The sequence below is a fragment of the Hypomesus transpacificus genome, unplaced genomic scaffold, assembly GCF_021917145.1.
Source record: "Hypomesus transpacificus isolate Combined female unplaced genomic scaffold, fHypTra1 scaffold_30, whole genome shotgun sequence".
Lineage (NCBI taxonomy): Eukaryota > Metazoa > Chordata > Actinopteri > Osmeriformes > Osmeridae > Hypomesus > Hypomesus transpacificus.
This window is the reverse complement of record NW_025813826.1, coordinates 260,649-282,767: the sequence shown is the minus strand read 5'-3', so window position 1 is coordinate 282,767 and position 22,119 is coordinate 260,649. Positions and strand designations below refer to the sequence as shown.

The 22,119-nt window shown below is 42.3% G+C and overlaps 1 protein-coding gene across 4 annotated transcripts in view; it reads left to right on the top strand.

Annotated features, from left to right (window-relative positions):
* Window positions 1–22,119, top strand: part of lpgat1 (lysophosphatidylglycerol acyltransferase 1) — a 54,454-nt gene that overhangs the window by 16,068 nt on the left and 16,267 nt on the right. For all 4 annotated transcript variants that reach the window (XM_047015375.1, XM_047015372.1, XM_047015373.1 and 1 more), the window contains one exon: window positions 18,124–18,250. In XM_047015375.1, coding sequence (XP_046871331.1) covers window positions 18,124–18,250 — 127 coding nt within the window. The remainder of the gene's footprint in view (window positions 1–18,123; window positions 18,251–22,119) is intronic.

Below are 22,119 nucleotides of genomic sequence, written 5' to 3'. Positions count from 1 at the left end.
GGTAGCCAGAACATGAAGCACACATTGTGAACAGCCAAAATAAGTGCCAAAGGGAAGAACCATAAGAGCATGTAGTTAAACAAGTTACAATTAAGCAACATGAATCGCTATAAGTGCAAGTGTACCTGTGGAAAAGCAAGTAACAGTAAAATAAAAATGTCACAGCAAGTAGCCTACAACAGTTTAAATCAGTTACCACTAACCAACAAGAGCAACAAGGCTCTAAGCAAGAGTCATTGTGATCCTTGAGGAAACTAGCATTGGGTCCGGCAAACCATTCCTAAGTACCGATGTACTCCCGGAACAAGTGCGTCTTGAGCCATATTTCCTCAAGTAGGATTTCTGAGGACGTTTAGTATGTTGTTCTGGACACCTCATAGAAATGATCTAAGCTGCAAAAGAATATTTTACAATTAGTCTGTTGTAAAACGGTACTTTGTCTGGACTAATAGTAACAAAGTTACATAGCCTCAAGCTAGTTATAACAGTTAAACAGAAAGAGACACAATATGACAACAAAGTCGTCGTGAAGTTTGTCGGTAGTGTAATCTTATACACCTGCTAACTTTAACGTTTTTTTTGGCCTAGTAGTAGGCTTGTAAACGTAATTCCTTCTAGGAACGGTAGGTCCTAGCCATAGAAACCAGAATAATGATATGGATATGACACTAAATTAAAATGAGCTTCTTAAATTAATTTGCTGAATTCATATAATTCATTGATAACTTAGCACTATTTGTGTAGCTATGTAGCCTACTGTAACGTTGTAATGTGTAGAGCTAGCGTTAGTGCTACCTCCTGGGAAACGGTCTAACGTTAGGCTATTATAACGTTATATGAACTCATCACTTTATTCCTGTCACACTTAGCCTAATGTAGAGAGTAATACAACTTATAAAATCCTTGAACTTCCCTGTCAATATAAGTTATTTGGATCACCTAGCGCTGCAGATGTGTACGGAAGTGAGAAGCGGAAATGATTACATCTGTTTTACGGTTTGAACGCTGAGTGCTCCGCATAACCCCTATAGACAAGTTTACGCGCCAAAACTAGGGGGCCGCCATAACGCTACAAATATGCACTTTATTTCCGCCGGAAGTGGTTTGCACAGCGTCTGCCAGTGTAAACCAAGCCCTCGCCCCTCGGCTTGAAGCAACGGCCCCGGTGGATGTAGGTGGTATTGCATGTACGGTTAGGTTTCCGACTCTTCCGGTCGTTTTTATTCTATTAACTCCATTCAACATTTACAAAACTATCTCCCTCAATAATTTTTGTTTGATTCTCGAACCTGGCTCATACCACTAGCTTTTTCATAGAATAAGTACACTGTTATCCTTATTTATGTGGCTTGTCACTGAAGTGCCTACGTATCTATTCTTCTTATGAACCCGGTTATGACTGCTTTAAACAAGCATCGGTTGGCTACACACCTCATGCCGGGCTTATATAGATGTGTGTATTGGCACTTTGAAAGGTTTGAATTATTATATCCACATATCAATGTATAATTATTAAATCCACTGCAACAACAGGACAAAGGAACACCAACAAAATGTGAATAGCCTACAAACAATACTGTAATATAGCCTAACTGTAACAGGCTAGAGGCGATTGTAGAGGCGATTCTAGGTTTTAAAACTGGTCGTAGCACTCTATCTAACCTCTCGTTCAGGTGCTTTCCCGAGTGTTTGCAACCAACTACCGCACACGTCGTTCCCGAACCACTTTTCTTCATGTTGTAAATTTTATATCCTCTTTGTCACTGCGATATCAGTGCTTTGTCGGCACAACGGAGCTAGCTAGCAAAACAAACCCCAAAATAAATCCACGGAAGTGGATTGCATATAGGGGAGCAGTTCAGGAAGTAGAGCGGAAACGGCTCATGAACTTGTCTATTGGTATAGACCAAGCCCCCACCCCTCGCCCCTCAGCTTGACGCAACGGCCCCGGTGGATGTAGGTGGTATTGCATGTACGATTAGGTTTCCGACTCTTCCGGTCGTTTTTATTCTATTAACTCCATTCAACATTTACGAAACTCTCTCCCCCAATAATTTTTGTTTGATTCTCGAACCTGGCTCATATTACTAGCTTTTTCATGGAATAATTTTTCCCGATTTTTGCTAAGTTTGAAACCAATCCGAAATGGGTAAACTAGCAACCCATTTATTTGCTTAGTCAATGAAAGTTGCCTGCAAATGTGCTGGCGTATACTAACAGGGCACGAGCACAAAAGTTCACATTGGCCGATAGCCGATTTACATGAGCTCTAGGAGCTAGGGAAAAAGAGCCACTGTTTAAAGTTAGACAGGAAGACACGGAAGTGGAAAGATGGCCGCGTCCAGTCTCGCGATCTCGCTTGCCTCACTGCGCCACTGAGCCATAGAGTTAATATAACTAGAGTAAGATACTATTGTCTTCCAAGATGGCGTCCCCATTCATTTCTATGAAAAGTGCTCAGTGGCGTAGTGAGGCAAGCGAGAGCGCGAGACTGGGCGCGGCCATATTTCCACTTCCGTGTCTTCCGGTCTAGCTTTAAACAGTGGCTCTTTTTTTCCCTAGCTCCGAGACCTCGTGCACGCTTGCAACTAGCTGTACACGTCATACTTTGCAACAACCAGTCGCAAGCATAGATTTATATGGTTACGAGCGTGTGAGCTAAGGCAGAATCTATGGGCAGAAAGTCCGATAAGAATTAGAGACATGATGAAAACTTAACGGAAATGTATTCTGTCACTGTATAGTATTCCTTCTACTTGTTTTTTAGAAATAGGCTATAGGGCTATTCTAGATGGAACTCATCACATATGTTGCTTTTTTTCTTCGTGATATGATTATGATTTCCAACGCATTGTATCGGATTAAATAAACTGTTAACATGAACGGCTCCGTCGTTGTTCTTGCCAGGCAAAGAAAGCTTAGTTATTTTGGTAACCGAAATCTTCCATAATGCAGACTTACCATAGCTTACTGTCAACTTGATATTCAAACGAAATGCCACGAAATTCACACTGCCTTCAATTTCACATCAGTGTCGAAATGCGACCTGTGTTTTATATGTTCAACCTAGAAAACCAAGCGTCTATTAATGGATATAACGCGATCTAACAAGACATGTTAATAATGTAATAAATAAAAGCTCGAGAAGTGTGTCTAAAATAAACTTGTTTTAACATTTGCCTTTGAAAGGGGCATATTCATAGAACCATATAGGCTACAAGACGTTACCATCAGATGTGGGGGTATAGTCACTGAGGACCTTCATTGTCCCACAAAAGCAGTCTGGCACGATCAAAAGAATAAAGAATAATGGGTGTGTTTAACAAAAGCTTCTGAAGGCAAGACTAACATTATTTAAATATATATCCTTTCCTATTGTGGTTAACAGTTAAAGTATTAATCTTCGTATTTGCTCCAGATAGACATGTCAACAATCTATGCTCGCGCTTAACATAATATATTTGCCATCATGTCATGAACGTTTTTACGAAAAATCAAATCCGTTTTAAAATAACGGGAATAAACTATATTAACAACATTTCATGTATGTGTGACAACGATTTGCTAAACTTGCTACAACAAGGCAGGCAACTCAAGCCATTTCTCCCTGTGCTCATTCAATATACAGTGCCCTCCAAAAGTATTGGAACAGTGAGGCGAATTCCTTTATTTTTGCTGTAGACTGAAAACATTTGGGCTTGACATCAAATAATGAACGTGAGACCAGAGATCAACGTTTCAGCTTTTATTTCCAGGTATTTACATCAGGATCTGATGCACAACTAAGAAAATATCACATTTTGTTTGAATCCACCCATTTGTCATGTGATCAAAAGTATTGGAACAGATATACTTAAAACATATTTAAGTGAATAAGACTTAATATTTAGTTGCAAATCCTTTGCTTTCAATAACTGCAGCAAGTCTGTGACCCATTGACGTCACCAAACTTTTGCATTCTTCCTTTTTGATGCTTTCCCAGGCTTTCACTGCAGCCTCTTTCAGTTGTTGTTTGTTTTGTGGGGTTCCTCCCTTCAGTCTCCTCTTAAGCAGGTAAAATGCATGCTCTATAGGGTTTAAGTCTGGAGATTGACTTGGCCAGTCTAATACCTTCCATTTCTTGCCCCTGATGAACTCCTTTGTTGTTTTGGCAGTGTGTTTTGGGTCGTTATCTTGCTGCATGATGAAGGCTCTGCCAATCAGTTTGGTTGCATCTTTCCTTAAATTGGCAGACAAAATGTTTCTGTAGACTTCCGAGTTCATTTTGCTGCTGCCATCATGTGTTACATCCTCAATGAAGATTAATGAGCCCGTCCCAGAAGAAGCCATGCAAGCCCAAGCCATGACATTACCTCCACCGTGTTTCACAGATGAGCTTGTGTGTTTGGGATCATGAGCAGTTCCTTTCTTTCTCCAAACTTTAGCCTTTCCATCACTTTGGTAAAAGTTAATCTTTGTCTCATCAGTCCATAAAACTTTGTCCCAGAATTTTTGAGGTTCATCTCTGTACTTTTTGGCAAATTCCAGCCTGGCCTTCCTATTCTTCTTGCTAATGAGTGGTTTGCATCTTCTGGTGTAGCCCTTGTACTTTTGTTCATGAAGTCTTCTGCGAACAGTAGATAGTGATACCTTCACTCCTGCCATCTGGAGGTTGTTGCTGATCTCACTAACAGTTGTTTTAGGGTCTTTCTTTACAGCTCTCACAATGTTTCTGTCATCAACTGCTGATGTTTTCCTTGGTCTACCTGTTCAACGTCTGTTACTTAGTACACCAGTAGTTTTCTTCTTCTTCAGGACATTCCAAATGGTTGTACTGGCTATGGCCAATGTTTCTGCAATGGCTCTGATTGATTTTCCATCTTCTCTAAGACTCACAATTGCTTGTTTTTCACCCAAAGACAGCGCTCTGGTTTTCATGTTGTTTTCACCTCTGAATACAGTCTGCCTAGACAAAACCTATCTTACCCAATCTGAACCTGAGTGTAGACATTCAGTGGTATTTATTGATTGAATAATGTATGTAATAGGACACACCTGGGCAACAAAACACACCTGTCAGTCACATGTTCCAATACTTTTGCTCACAAAAAGGTGATATTTTCTAATTTGTGCATCAGATCCTGATGTAAATACCTGGAAATAAAAGCTGAAACGTTGATCTCTGGTTTCACATTCATCGTTTGATGTCAAGCCCAAATGTTTTCAGTCTACAGCAAAAATAAAGGAATTGGCCTCACTGTTCCAATACTTTTGGAGGGCACTGTAAGTCTATGGCTCATTCAGCTCAATGTAAATCGGCTATCGGCCAATGTGAACTTTTGTGCTCGTGCCCTGTTAGTATCAAGCCCTCGGTTTGAGGCAACAGCCCCGGTGGATGTAGGTGGTATTGCATTTCCGATTTTCTACCCCGACTCGTCCGGTCGTTTTTATTCTATTAACTGCAGTCAACATATCTAAAACTATCTCCCCCAAAACATTTTGTTCGATTCTCGAACCTGGCTCATACTACTAGCTTTTTCCTAGAAGAATTTCTGATTTTTGCTAATATTGAAACCAATCCAAAATGGGTAAACTATCAGCCCATTTATTTGCTTACGTCAAGAAAAGTTGCCTGGAAACGTGCTCGCGGATACGAACAATGAACGAGCACAAAAGGGAGCATCAGCAAATCGCTGATTTACCTGAGCTGAATGAGAACAAGGAGAAAGGATTTGATAATCTACAGCTGCCTGCCTTTATTGTAGCACGTTTTACAAATGGTTGCACATACTTGACGGTTGTTTGTAGAGTTAATTTCAGTTATTTTAAAGCAGATTTAACCATTTTGTAATGAACGCTATTATGCTCATGGCATGACAAACGTAATTATAGCCTAATATAATTAGTTATAACATCGTGGCATGTTACGGCGTCATTATATATTGTTGACATGTTATTCTGAGGCAAAGACAAAGATGATTAAATCATGTCTGATAACGTCAATATTGTTATGGTCGTTATATTGTTAGAACTTTAAGTCAGTTAACACCACAACGATGGCATTAACAATAAGCTAGTAATAGTAAACAACACTCATCATTATTATAATAGTAACAAAGTAACATTTACCAAACTATCTCCCCCAATAATTTTTGTTCGATTCTCGAACCTGGCTCATACTACTAGCTTCGTCATAGAATAATTTTTCCGGATTTTTGCTAAATTTGAGACCAATCCGAAATGGGTAAACTAGCACCCCATTTATTTGCTTACGTCAATAAAAGTTGCCTGCAAATGTGCTTCACACACATACAAAGCACTGATATCTCAGTGACAAAGAGGATATAACATTTACAACATGAAGAAAAGTGGTTCGGAAACGACGTGTGCGGTAGTTGGAAAGCACCTGAATGAGTGGTTGGATAGAGTGCTACGACCAGTTTTAAAACCTAGAATCGCCTCTAGAATCGCCTCTAGCCTGTTACTGTTAGGCTGTATTGTTTGTAGGATTTTCACATTTTGTTGGTGTTCCTTTGTCCTATTGTTGCAGCAGATTTAATAATTATACATTGATATGTGGATATAATAATTCAAACCTTTCAAAGTGCCAATACACACATCTATATAAGCCCTGCATGAGGTGTATAGCCAACCGGTGCTTGTTTAAAGCAGTCATAACCGGGTTCATAGGAAGAATAGATACGTAGGCACTTCAGGCAGTGACAAGCCACATAAATAAGGATGACAGTGTACTGCCTGTCTTGTCCTTCTGAAGTTGTTAAATTGAATAGGCTGAACATCAACATGTAACATCAAGTATAGCCTAGAAATTCCAAATTAATTAGCGTTAGCTTTCAATTTTACATATACCTAGGCTAGCCTACTTGTACCGTGTCCTGGCAATAAATAAAGAACATTATGCTTCATGTTTTGCAAGGACAACTGGCAAGACAATTTGAATGTTCATCATGTTCCTGTGTGTTTATTCCTTTGATTGGGTACAACAACGCGATCAGTCAACCGACCATAAATGGTTTTAATGTCGGGCTACGAATTTATTGAACAACTTCTGTCTGATACGTGTGGCATCCTTTAGCCAAATAATTAGCCTACATTTTGCTGAGAGATTGAAGAGCTAGACAATAAATGTTCTAATGAATCACCGACTAAAAGTCATCTTCTGACATTTCCTTTGCTCCATGTTAAAAGCTCCAAAATGATGGACCGGCAAAAAGCTTTATACTATAAATCTACTCTAAATGTACTTAAAAGTATGGCGACAACGTTATCCACAAGTACATGCCACAAAGTTGGCAACTTATCCAGTAGTAAATGTCAAACGACAAGTATGCCAAAGTAGTAGAACCGTGATCCCAAGCTAGCATAGACAAATCGCTGTGTTCACACCGGCAGACGCTGTGAAAACCACTTCCGGCGGAAATGAATTGCATATTTGTAGAGTTATGGCAGCCCCCTAGTTTTGGCGCATAAAGTTGTCTATAGAACGATCACATGTCGAACCGTGCCACCAAAATCTTATTACGCTCTGAAGAAACTAGTTGGGCATAAGATATTGACGCATCGACAATCGACTGGAATTTCAGCGACAAACTTTTTTTTTGGTAGCTTAGCACGACTTGTTCTTTTTTATGAGCTAAAGATTGTGTAGATGCCAGACTGTGGAGCATGATTCATTTTCTAAAATACGTTTCGTGGTTCACCTTGCGACCTAATTGGTTCAGGCCAGTGCCAATAAAGAAAATTAACCAATCAAATCCAGGAACCCCCTTCCCCTGATTCATAATATCGCCTCCTGCAGGCCCTGAGCTGCAACATCGCGTGGACATCGGGGACAGTGCCTCTGGACTGGCAGACCGGGGTGGTGGTTCCCCTCTTTAAAAAGGGGGACCGGAGGGTGTGCTCCAACTTTAGGGGGATCACACTCCTCAGCCTCCCTGGGAAAGTCTATCAAATCAAATCAAATTTATTTGTATAGCCCTTTTTACACGCAAGCATGTCACAGAGGGCTTCACATGCGCCCATAGAACTGCCCCTCAACCAACCTAAACCCTCAAGGAAGACAAGGAAAAACTCCCAGAAAAACTCCCACCGGGAGAAAAAATGGAAGAAACCTTGGGAGGAGCAATTCAGAGAGGGATCCCCTCCTCCAGAGACGGTTGGTAAGAGAGAGGAGCAGAACACAAGCTAAACATAGTCATACAGTGTCAATGGGTTTTGAAACACCAAAATCCATTGTTCGGCTTTATAGACGTTGGATGGGACCGGGAAACTCGCTGTTGGCCGTCATGGAGACTGGATTCCGGGTGACGACCTGGTTCAGCGTAGGCAGACCGACGACCAAGCAGGTCCTGACAGCTCAAACCCCCCACACCACAGGGAATGTGTGGGGAGGGGACAGAGAGGAGAGCAGGGATTAGAGAATGCCAGGAGCAGCTAACAGTTACAGTCATAATAGAATGAGATCCCCACCGGTCAAGTGTGGACTAGTGCAGCAATTTAACAGAGCAAAAAGGGTATTTGATGCAGCCCCACACACCAAAACAACGACAGCCCCCCTCAGTTGGAACATGAAATCTGTTCCAGGGGAAAGAACTCTAAAGTAGGTTATACTTATACGAATAAGGATGAAAACAACCAGTCCCCCGTTGTCTCCAACTAGTAATAAAAACTATAACAGTAACAATATACAGCAACGGAACTATAATAATAATAATAATACTAACAATATACAGTAACAGGTTTACTTTATTTGAAACATCTAGCTGGGCAATGTGAACATAAGCTATAATTAAAATTTAAAAGTTACATGTGATACACACATAGGCAAGCAAACACCCCAGGTTTACATAGAAAGTACACACATGCTTCCCTTTAACAATCATAGAATTGACTAAACAAGAACGTTTTTAATCTAGTTTTAAATGTCGAGACAGTATCAGCTTCCTTAATTGAGATGGGTAATTTGTTCCAAAGAAGAGGTGCTCTATATGAGAGCGCCCTACCTCCAGCCGTTTTTTTCTTAACTTTGGGTATTACCAGATAGCCGGCATTTTGAGATCTTCGAGTCCTTGCGGGGCAATAGGGTGCAAGGAGACCGGAGAGGTACAGTGGTGCCAATCCATGCAGAGATTTGTAAGTTAGTAGTAGAACTTTGAAATCAGCTCTGGCTTGGATAGGGAGCCAGTGTAAAGAGATAAGAGTCGATGTTATATGATCAAACTTTCTAGTTTTAGTCAATAGTCTAGCAGCAGCATTTTGCACCCGCTGTAAGTTTTTTAGGTAGGTAATTGGGAGGCCAGAGAACAACACATTGCAGTAGTCCAATCGGGACGTAACAAAAGCATGTATTAGTTTTTCAGCATCATCCTTTGAGAGGAATTTTCGTATTTTGGCAATATTACGTAGATGGAAAAATGCTGTTCTGGTGATTTGCTTAATATGGTACTCAAACGAAAGGTCTGGGTCCATTGTGACTCCCAGATTTTTTACCAGCTGGCTTTGAGATACTTTGACGCCGTCTAAGTCTAAGGTTAGATGGGATAAATTATTTTGGTGTTTTTTCGGGCCAAAAATTTGAACCTCGGTTTTATCCGAATTAAGAAGAAGGAAATTTGCAGTCATCCAAGTTTTCAACCCGGAAACACAGGTTTCCATAGCATGTGGAAATTCTCCCGGCTTTATAGACATGTATAGCTGAGTATCATCTGCATAGCAGTGAAAATCTACCCCAAAACTTCTAATTATGTTTCCTAAAGGCAACATATAGAGTGAAAATAACAGAGGGCCTAAAACTGAACCCTGTGGTACTCCGTATTTTACAATGGAGCTCCTGGATGAGCAACCATCATAGTGGACATATTGTGATCTATCAGATAGATACGATCTGAACCACTGAAGTGAAGTACCAGAAATCCCAACATAGTTCTCCATACGTTCCAGGAGAATCTCATGATTTACAGTGTCAAAAGCTGCACTTAGGTCTAGAAGAACAAGGACAGAGCTAAAGCCCGCGTCAGAGGCTAATAATAGATCATTGACTACCTTGGCTAATGCAGTTTCAGTGCTGTGGTGAAGACGAAATCCAGACTGGAGAGGTTCATAGAGCTGATTTGAGGAGAGGTGCTCAGTGAGCTGTTTTGCCACAGCTTTTTCCCAAATTTTGGAGAGAGATGGCAAATTTGAAATGGGCCTGTAATTGCTAAGACAACCTGGATCCAGGTTTGGTTTTTTAAGAAGGGGCTTGATAATAGCTTGTTTGAAATCGTCAGGGACTTGTCCAGTTACAATAGATTCATTAATAATACTAAGCATGGGCGGTCCAATAATATGGAGAAGTTCCCTACAAAGTTTGGCAGGGAGGGGATCGAGAAGGCAGCTAGTGGGTTTCGAGGAATCTATCAGCTTGATGAATGCTTCCATAGAAATAGGGTTAAAGTGAGTGAGAGTCTCAACATGCAGAATGCTGGGTACAGAGGGAAAATCAGTGTTGATGGCCACTCCTCCAGGACTAGTCTGTAGTTTGTCCCTTATTGCATAGATTTTTTGGTCAAAGAAATCTAAGAAATCATTGGGAGAGAGATCTGAACTAACACAGAGTGTACTTTTCTTAGTGAGTTTTGCAACAGTATCAAATAGGAACTTAGTGTTGTGTTTGTTCTTACTAATCAACTTAGAGAAATATTCTGATCTGGACCTGATGAGGACTCGCTTGTACTCTATTTGGCTGTCCTTCCAGGCCAGGCGGAAAACCTCCAATTTAGTGGGACGCCACTTATGCTCTAATTTTCTAGTGGACCTCTTGAGAGTGCGGGTTTCCTCTGAATACCATGGAGCCAGTTTCTTGTCTATCCTTTTCCTTGGTTTGAGTGGAGCAACAGAATCTAGGGATTGCTGAAGAACCAAATTCAGATCCCTTGTTTTAGCATTTAATGATTTATTCGGGACATCAAGTGTTTCTAGTGCAGCGGGTAGAATACTAGCCAGTTCCAGAGCTGTATTTGGGGTTAAGCAGCGGCTAATAGAAATATTCTGGGTGCCTCCAAGGCTCTGGCAGAGATCCATTTTAAAGGTTACCAGGTAGTGGTCTGATAATATAGGATTGTGGGGATGGACAATGACATCACTAATCTTGATTCCCCGCGTGAGAACTAAATCCAATGTATGCGAGTGAAGATGGGTAGGTTTAGAAACCACCTGAGTGAGACCTGTGGAATCCATAAGAGCAGTAAAGGCCTTACTTAGAGGATCTTTTGGGTCATCTACATGAATGTTAAAATCACCCATAATTAAGATATTGTCAGTGTATGTCACAAGATCAGCACTAAAATCAGCAAATTCCTCAAGGAAGAGGGAGTATGGGCCAGGGGGCCGGTATAGAGTAACTATACAAAACGAAGGAGGGGGGGCAACAGTAGTAGAATTAGTCCTTTTTAAAGTAGTTGGTGGTTTCATACAAATTATCTCAAATGATTTAAAGGTAATTACAGATTTTAGGCTGAGGTTAAAGCTAGCTTTATATAACATAGCAACACCACCACCTTTCTTTGAAACACGAGGGATGTGTGAATACGCAAAATCAGGAGGCGATGCTTCATTCAGGGGGAAATATTCATCAGGTTTTAGCCAGGTTTCGGTGAGACCAATCAGGTCCAGGCTGCAGTCAGACATCAGATCATTAATCAAAACGGCCTTTGTGGATAGAGATCTGATGTTTAGGAGCCCAACATTCCAGTATGGGTTTTTGGCAGCTTTAGACGTAGATAATACTTCTGAAAAGGTGGCACTGTTATCAGGAAACTGAGTAGGAAGAGCAACGGGTGAGCAAGGCTGAATATATATTAAATTGGTATAATTCCTAATAATTGAGGGCCGGAATTTGGAAAAAGGGCGGGGGGCCGACACCGTCTCAATGGGAAAAACAACATCAGCAACCACCCTGGCTACACTACAAGCTGAGCTATCGGGGCCCTAACAGCTCACAGCATGCCTATCAACATACCTATCAGACTCTCTAAGAGACTGTAGCCCGGCTTGTTCTAGTGAGTGTCAGGTCTGCTTTAGAATAGCTTCAATATTCCTAGACAAAAGAAAAGCACCTCTCCAGCTAGGATGGAGCCCGTCACTTTTCAACAAGCCAGGTTTGGCCCAGAAACGAGACCAATTATCTACAAATCCTAAACCCTGTTCTGAGCAAAAGCGAGCCAACCAGCGGTTGAGAGAGACGAGCCTGCTGTAGATCTCGTCAGTCCCCCTAGCAGGTAGTGGGCCAGAGACTATTACTCGATGCCGACTCATCTTTTGAGCAAGGTCACATGCCCGAGCAATATTAACCTTCGTGACCTCTGACTGCCTCAGCCTAACATCATTGGTGCCGACATGAATGACAATATTCTCATACCTATCATCAGTGCGTGCGCCATGTGCCTTAGCTTGGGCATTTGCCTTAGCCCTAGTGCTAGCCAGCACCCTAAGATTAGCTTCTATGTCGGTAGCTCTGGCCCCAGGTACACAGTAAACTGTCGCTGGTCCCTCCAATCTAATGTTACGAGTGATGGAGTCACCGATCACTAACGTCTGCGGAGTCCCACTCCCACCATGCTGCAAAGGTGAAACCGGTGGGGCTAAACTTGAGTCCTCACTCACGCTAGGACTCCCTGTCTGTGATGTTGCGCCAGTCGCATCTAAAGATACTAGCATACGTTCTTCCTCAAGCGACTGAACGCGACTCTCTAATAGAGTCAACTTTTCGAACAAAATGACACATGTAGGACAATGTGAGTGGGTGTGAGACATTATAGTTAACTTACGTTAATAGTTTATGCCAGCCAAGATAATTCGTCAGAACGTTGAATTGGCTAGTTCAACAGGAACAGTAGCGTCGAGCTCCAAGGAAAAAAGCTGTGCCGAGTAAACCTATAATTGAGACAGTAGATGTATAGATTACATCGGTAGCGACACAATAAATGAATAAATGAAGTAATATATAAAATATAGCAATAAACAAGACAAAAAAGTTTGGGAAAAGTTTGGAGCAGCTCAGGTGCAGCGCGGTAGGTCGTCAGACAGGAAACAGCCTTAGCTTCCTAGCATATCCTGCTTGAAATTGTCCAAGGTTGTCAAAACTCTATTCAGGGGTCCTGGAGAGGAGGGTCCGTCGGATTGTCGAACCTCGGATTCAGGAGGAGCAATGTGGTTTTCGTCCTGGCCGTGGAACAGTGGACCAGCTTTATACCCTCCGCGGAGTCCTGGAGGGTACATGGGAGTTCGCCCAACCAGTCTACACATGTTTTGTGGATTTGGAAAAGGCGTTCGACCTTGTCCCTCGGGGGCTCATGTGGGGGGTGCTCCGAGAGTACGGGGTACCGGATTTCCTGATCGGGGCTGTCCGGTCCCTGTACGACCGGTGCCAGAGTTTGGTCCGCATTGCCGGTAGTAAGTCGAACTTGTTTCCGGTGAGGGTTGGACTCCGCCAGGGCTGCCCTATGTCACCGATTCTGTTCATTACCTATATGGACAGAATTTCTAGGCGCAGCCAGGGTGTTGAGGGGGTCCGGTTTGGTGACCTCAGGATCGGGTCGCTGCTTTTTGCGGATGATGTGGTCCTGTTGGCTTCATCGGGCCGTGACCTTCAGCTCTCACTGGAGCGGTTCGCAACCGAATGTGAAGCGGCTGGGATGCGAATCAGCACCTCCAAATCTGAGGCCCTGGTAATCGACCGGAAAAGGGTGGAGTGCCATCTCCGGGTCGGGGAGGAGATCCTGAACCAAGCGGAGGAGTTCAAGTATCTCGGGGTCTTGTTCACGAGTGAGGGACGAATGGAGCGCGAGGTCGACAGGCGGATCGGTGCGGCGTCTGCAGTGATGCGGGCTCTGCATCGGTCCGTCGTGGTGAAGAAGGAGCTGAGTCGAAAGGCGAAGCTCTCTATTTACCAGTCGATCTACGTTCCTACCCTCACCTATGGTCACGAACTATGGGTAGTGACCAAAAGAACGAGATCGCGAATACAAGCGGCCGAAATGAGCTTTCTCCGCAGGGTGTCCGGGCTCTCCCTTAGAGATAGGGTGAGAAGCTCGGTCATCCGGGAGGGGCTCAGAGTAGAACCGCTGCTCCTCCGCGTCGAGAGGAGCCAGCTGAGGTGGCTCGGGCATCTGATTAGGATGCCTCCTGGACGCCTCCCTGGTGAGGTGTTCCGGGCACGTCCCACTGGGAAGAGGCCCCGGGGAAGACCCAGGACACGCTGGAGGGACTATGTCTCTCGGCTGGCCTGGGAATGCCTCGGGGTCCCCCAGGAAGAGCTGGCGGAAGTGGCCGGGGGGAGGGAAGTCTGGGCCTCCCTGCTTTAGATCGCTGCCCCCGCGACCCGATCCCCGGACAAGCGGCAGATGACGGACGGACGGACGGCAGGCCCTGAGACACGAGCTGTTGGCTAATGCGTATGCTGGTTTAGCATCGTTAAGTTTAGCATCGCAAAAATTGAGAAACACAAGGAAGGCGCAGAAAAGTCATTGGAGAAAAAGATCTACAGGCGAATGTCACAAAATGTGCCAACATTTCGAAGATGTTTGGGTGGGGGGGGGCAGCTTTAGCTGCTTCAACATTAGCATTACCTGTAGAGGAAGGAGGAGAGGTGGCTGGCTCAGAGAAGCAGAAACAACATACTGACCGTGACCATAGGGCCATGGGAGCGAGTGAGGAAAACATTTAAGAAAGAGTAGTTGACGACGTGGTAAGGAGTAGGCCAATTAAGGGGGACTCTCAGGAAGGGAGGGAGGCTGTGTGTGTGTGTGTGTGTGTGTAATGTGCGCCTTACGTTGTAACTGCAAAAATTCTATAACATGAATAATACAGAATGAATTCCTGAAGGGGAAGAATATAGGCAAAATAGTAATAATAACAATAATGGCAATACAGTATCAAATATCAATAATAATAAAAATACCATAAATATACAAATCATAACTCTGAATTAATTATATAAGTGCAAGATCAACAGAAGTCTTGAGACCCCTGTTGAAGGATCCCAAACTATCACATGAACACAGAACAATAGGCAACTCATATCATAGAATGCACGCATATTTTAAGAGGACTGTCTGCAGGGAATGCGTGTGACCAATTACGGTGGGTGTGGGCTGCCTAGGCCAAAAATGCCAGGGCCGATTTTTTTGTCCCAGTCCAGCCCTGACTATTGTCAATCTATTAGCCTATCTATTTTAATCTAAAGTGGAAGCAAAACGATTTCCTCAAGCATAACCTCCATTATTTATGAAATGGTATACAAAATAAAAAAATACATAGATGTCTGCTAATAAGGTGACACAGGAAGGTTTTTTTGTTGTTGTTTTTTTTGATCACCGAAGACCAATTTTGACCCAGGAAAAACCCTGTGTGATAATTAGAAAAGGAGAGCATATGCGCTCGTGGCTTTGGGTACAGTGTTCGTGCGCACACATGCATCTTGTCTGTCTGGTTGATCAAAGGGCGAGCCACGGACATAGCCTGTTATTTTGCCAAATCAGATTTCAGCATAATTTATAAAGCGGCAGACGCTTCCAAGTAAAGAGAATCACAGTCAAAGACCTATGTGAGCTCCAAATCCTTTCCCCTCTCACACGCCCCCTTATCTCTCTCCCTCTATTTGTCTTTCTCCCTCTCTCTTTTTCTATCGCTCCTCTCATCTCTCTGTATATCTCCCTCTGTATCTCTCACACATTCTCTGTATCTCTCCCTCTCTCTGTTTCTCTCTGACCCCCTTTCCACCAACGTGAACGGCGAGCTAGTTCGGGGCTGGTGCTAGAGCCGGTTCGGAGCTGGTTCAATTTGAGAGCCTTCTAAGAAACTGTTTGCTTTTCCACGAGCTAGAGAGCCACCACAGAGCCATTGAGCCATATACGTCACTGTATACGTCTCATCTTTCCCAGCAACGCTAGCGCAGCAGTGCCAAACACAAAGCAGAGCCCGTCTAAAGGCTGTTTATCAATCTTAAGACCGCGAGGTCGAGATATTTTTTTATAAACTTTTGCTGTTTAGTGCTTGTGTATTACATTTGTGTTAAATATAGGCTCAATAGCTCATAACATTTGTGTTTGTCATTTCACTCATGTTATAGGATTAAGTATGATAAAATGCAGCAACTAGGGTCTGCACTTCGATGCTAGCTTGGTTATCGAAAAGTTGGAGCAAATTTAGAAATGACCAGTTTCATCAATAAAATAAGCACATTATCAGCAACTACACTGCCAACTTCTCGTAACATTTTAATTCAGATGCTGATTCACAAGTACCGTTTAGCTGAAATATGAATTGTAAAAACTTAGAGCAATGGCGGTCAAAGGATTCTGTTTGTCTTGCTGGTCACGGTAACCCCGCCCCAAGTGGTTATTCTAAGTGGTGCTCCTTGCAAACCACTTTCCCTGGTTTGGAGCCGGTTCTCAGGCTGTCAGGAGAAATAACTTGTTCGAGATTAAGCACCTCCGAACCAGCGCCCAAAAAGCGTCGGTGGAAAAGGTGTATCTGTATCTCACTCTGTAGCTGTTTCTCTACATGCTCCATCTGGGGCCTGTTCCATAAAGCGAGTTTACCGAATAAGCCAGACTTATGTCAGTTGGTCGGACTCATTTCAAGTTCATTCGGTTCCATAAAGCTAGCTCAACGTAGTTTGAACTTGGTTACTATAGCAACTTAGGCTGCAAAACTAGTCTGGTCAGGGTCAGACTAACTGTCAGGCTTAGCGTGCCTTGGTGCTTAACCAGACGTTCCTGTAACACTGACCCAACGGGAAGACGATGATTTACCACGTATATTCTCATTTTCTTATTCTCATCAGTTCAATATGTTCAACATTGATAGAAATTCGACGTAAATAGCCTACAAAGGCTACAACATTCAGCCTAATGCATTAAACAATGATGAAATATACTTTGATAGGCTACGCACCATAGCCGTTAAATGTATGGATGTTAGTTTGTGATTTCAAATGTTTAGGCATCAGGCATAGGCCTATATCTCAATCTAAATGATCAGAGTATAATTATCATAGCAATATAATTGTTAACAGTAGCCTACAATTGCAAAACAAACCTAAATCCGCCCTCCATGTCCCCGACACAAAACCCATGTTAAAAAGTTAGGCTATTGGATAATGTTTTAATTAATAGTAGGCTATTTATTTTAAACAATGTCAAAAAAGTCAATTAAGATTAGTTTACAGGGTATTTTTTAATCAACAAAGGTCTAAAAAGGTCCTCAACCTACGTAGCCTATCGTTCACAACGTCAATCATGGCGTGTCATTTTACTTTGATTGAAGCGGTGGATGAGGGAGCTGTCATTGTACACGATTTAAAGGGAACGTTCTTTCTGGAAGAAGTCACGTGGCCGTGTGCATTGCTTTTGCCGTGGTGGATTGTATGATCTACGTTTTACCTCTCGGGCTGTTAAAAAATAGGGTGCACGCGCAATTAGCTTGACTACGTGAATCTGACTTGAATTAGTAGGACTTCGGATCTGAAATTGGCCTTTATGGAACCGCTTAAGCCCCGCTTGACTAATTAAACTTATTCAAGTCTGGTTTAGGACTTTGAGTCTAGCTTTTTTGAGCGGCCTTTATGGAATGGGCCCCTGGTGTCTTTAAATTTAAAGACATGCAAGGCAACAACAAGGCGTATACTCCTCTCTTATACTTCAGACAGCACACACACTCAGGCCACATCTGGATTGGGACCTTATTCCAGGGATTAAAGGACAGGTAGGAGTGATGACCTTTATCCTCACCTAATCACCTGGGCCCTTCCACCAGTGTGATCCACTAACATTGATGATGTATGATGGTGCCATGTTACAGCGTGTGTGTGTGTTGAATTGCCAGACAAACCATCTGATGGTCCTCCCGTACCCTGTCTTCCTCTCAGTCACAGTCTTAAGGTTATTCCGGATCACATACTAACACATCCGCACAATTGGCATCCGTCTCCCCTACACAGCCCCCCCCCCCACTGATTTCCTTGCACTCTCCAACATGTTCAAGTCCTGATCTCGCCCTCCTAACTCATCGTTCTCTATCCTTCCCGTTCTCTCTCTCGCTCTCTCTTTGTCTCTATCCCTCCACCTGTCCCTGTCTCTGCAGGTAGTAAACCCAGAGGCCTACAGTGGGTGGTGGATGTGACTATAGCCTACCCCAAAGCCAGGCCCATGGACATCCAGACCTGGATCTTTGGCTACAGGCCTCCCACAGTCACGCATGTGCACTACAGGTACGGAGAGTCCACACACACATACCGTATTTTTCGGAAATAAAGCCGCGGCTTGTACCCCAATTTTACAGTTTTCTTGTGGTGGTAAGGCTTATATTTTGAGGCGGCTTATAGCCCGGTTTTAGAAAAAAAATGTGGCTTTGTCCCAAGATCTTTACAGACCGTGCAGCTAATTTTATGCTCAACACTTGAACGGGGGCTCATTACTTGAAAGAATAATTATTTACTGTGTCATCTCAGATACAATATTAGGGCTTGGAAATACAGTGACTTGCTAAAGTAAGCAAATGGCTAGTAGATCACTTAGATTTATTCATTTGCAGACGCTTTTATCCAAAGCGACTTCCAAGAGAGAGCTTTACAAAAGTGCATAGGTCACTGATCATAACAACGAGACCAAAACATGAAGTGTACATTGTGAAAAACCAAATAAGTGCCAAAGGCCAGAACCACAATAGCATGTAGTTAAACAAGTTACAATTAAACAACTTGAACCTCAAAGTGCAAGAGTGTACCTGTAGAAAACCAAGCAGCAATAAAATATTTCATAGTGAGTACAATAATTTCTAATCAGTTACAACTAACCAACCAGAGCAACAAGTCTCTCAAGTCATTTGTGATCCTGGAGGAAACTAACATCAGGTCCAGCAAATCATTCCTAAGTACCGTTGTACTCCTGGAACAAGTGCGTCTTGAGCCTTTTCTTGAAGGTGGGGAGACGGTCAGTGTCTCTGATGGAGGTGGGGAGTTGATTCCACCATTGGGGGGCCAGACAGGAGAAGAGCTTGTGTTGGGACCGGGCACTCTTGAGCGGTGGGACCACCAGGCAGTTGTCTGAGGAAGACCGTAGGTGATGGGTGGGTGTGTAAGGCTGGAGGAGAGACTTGATGTAGTCTGGTGCAGTCCCGCAAGATCTACTGGTTAACTATCAAATGCTGCAGAATTATGACGGATAACCTTGAAGCCGCTCTGGCAGACTGGAAGGCAGTTTCTAAGCTAGCAAACTAAGGCTATCCTCATGTTACTTTCCTGACTCATGGCTCCGTACCGCGGTAGGGAAATCTCAGGGTGAAAAAGGCTAGCTTTCCTTGCTAGCCTGGCTCGTTGCTGGTAACTTTGCTGCCCGGACAAATCCACAGTGCACCGGAGAAACAGTGAAGGAGTCCAAAGTAGCCTTTTCTGTAGTTTAGATAATTTGAATGTTCAGCCTGATTAGGAATGTTGTCTAGTTAGATGGCTATCCAAGCTGTCCAAAAGGAAATTGATTTCTGGGTAAATAAATAGTTGTGGGCATTGTTTCCGCTCAACGCTAGCCGGCGCTACGGTACCGTTGTTCCCGTTTAAAGTGTGGCCTATAGGTCAGTGCGGCCTATACTCTGATTAACAAACACAAAACCTCCATTCTGGTGGTATGCGGCTTATAGAAAATGTGGCTTATTTACCGAAAAATACAGTACACAAACACGCACACACCCATTCTCTTTGGGTGCTTTGGATTTTGGTTTGAAGTTGAATCTTGTAAGAAGGGTGGCTTGTGTTGTGCTCTGTGTTCTTGTTAGCTCATATTCCATTCTCTCTTGCTTTTTCTCTCTCCACTCAGTTTCTATCATTTTCTGTTCATTGTAATTGTGGTGGGATCATATCAGGACTCCTAGGCGCAGGTCTTTAATGACATTACAGTGCATCTGGAAAGTATTCACATCGCTTAACTTTTTCCACATCATTATGTTAGAGCGATATTCCAAAATGGATTAAATAAATGTTTTCCTCAAAATTCTACACACAATACCCCGCAATGATGATCATTTGTTTTTATTTATTATATATTGTCTTTCAAATAAAAACATATTTATATATATATTATATATATTATATATAGATATATATATATATATATATATATATATATATATATATATATATATATATATATATATATATATATATATATATATATATATATATAATATATATATATATATAGTATATATAGATATAGATATAGATATATATATATATATATAGATATATTTTTTTTTTATCACATGTACATGTAGTATTCACAGTATTTGCCATGACACTCAAAAATGTAGCTCAGGTGCATCCTGTTTCCACTGATCATCCTTGAGGAATTTGTACAACTGGATTGGAATCCACTTGTGGTAAATTCAGTTGATTGGACTTGATTTGGAAAGGCACACACTTGTCTACATGAGGTCCCACAGTTGACAGTGTATGTCAGAGCACAAACCAAGGCAAAAGGTTCAAGGAATTGTCTGTAGACCTCCGAGACAGGATTTTTATCGAGGAACAGATCTAGGTAGGGTACAGAAGCACCAACAAAGTATTGAGCAAAGGCTGTGAATACTTATGTACATGTTATATTTTTGTTCTTAATTTTAGCAAATCTATAAAAAATATGAAACTAACTTTTTTCATTTTGTTTTTGTGTGTAAAATTAAGGAAAAGATTATTGTGAAATGTAATTGAATTTGTGGAAAAAGTGAAACGCTGTGAATACTTTCATCTGGAAAGTATTCACAGCGCTTCACTTTTTCCACATTTTGTTATGTTACAGGCGTATTCCCAAATTAATTTCACAATGATTTTTTCCTTAATTCTACACACTGTAGATTGAAATCATCTGCGGCACACATACTATAATTTCCATTCCATACCTCTCCATAGCATTAAATAAATTGGGATTATTTATTTTACTTGTACTGAGAGAACTTTAAACCTTCCTTAGCATCATCTAAGTGACCAACATATAGCATGTTGGTCATAGGAATTTCCCATCTCACACCTTGACACACACATTACAGTTGTTAAGATACTGTGTCAATATGACGCTCCTGTAATGAAGGAGATAAGGACAGCAGTGGTGAGCATTCAGGCAGAGGACAGAGGATCCATCAATGACTGACTACTGCTGGTAGACCAGGATTGAGGTTCTAATCCCTGTCTCTCTCATCCGCTCCCTCCGCTCTTTCTTATTTTCTCTTTACTTCTTTTCCTTGCACTTACTTTATTTCTCTCTTTTTCGTGCACACACTGTTAGAACGATTAAAACAAGAACTATTAAAACAAACATCATAAAGTATGGTATTTTTTACTTTGAACAATGATGGCGCCATACCTGACCCATCTTCTGGGGTATGTTCTTCAGAATCAGAAAGGGATTTATTCGCCATGAAGGTTTGCACAGACAAGGAATTTGCTTTGGCAGGAAGGTGCATACAATAAACATATAGGAATCTTAAATTTAGATATATGGTCTAACTATACTAAGGATACATTAACTAGCAATACTAAGTGGAATACAATTTAAAATATACAATAAAGTAGAATATAAGTTGCCATAAAATAAAATATAAGTTGCCAATTTACAGTATAAAATACAATATAAAATACAAATATTACACGAATTGTGAGTAGTGCAAATGCAATTGTTTTAAGACATGAAGTAATTAAAGTCAGTGTGAACTCTTGGCCTTGTTAAGGAGGCCAACAGCAGAAGGGAAGAAACTGTTTGTGTGGCGTGAGGTTTTGGTCCTGATGGACCGCAGCCTTCTGCCGGAGGGGAGTGACTGAAACAGGGAGTGTCCAGGGTGGGAGGAGTCGGCCACAATCTTCTTTGCTCGCCTCAGGGTCCTCGAGGTGTGCAGGTCCTCGAGGGAAGGCAGATTGCAGCCAATCCCTTTCTCCGCAGAGCGGATGATACGCTGCAGCCTGCTCTTGTCCTTGGCAGTGGCAGCAGCGTACCAGATGGTGATGGAGGAGGTGAGGATGGACTCAATGATGGCTGTGTAGAAGTGCACCATTATCGACTTTGGCAGGTTGAATTTTTTCAGCTGCCGCAGGAAGTA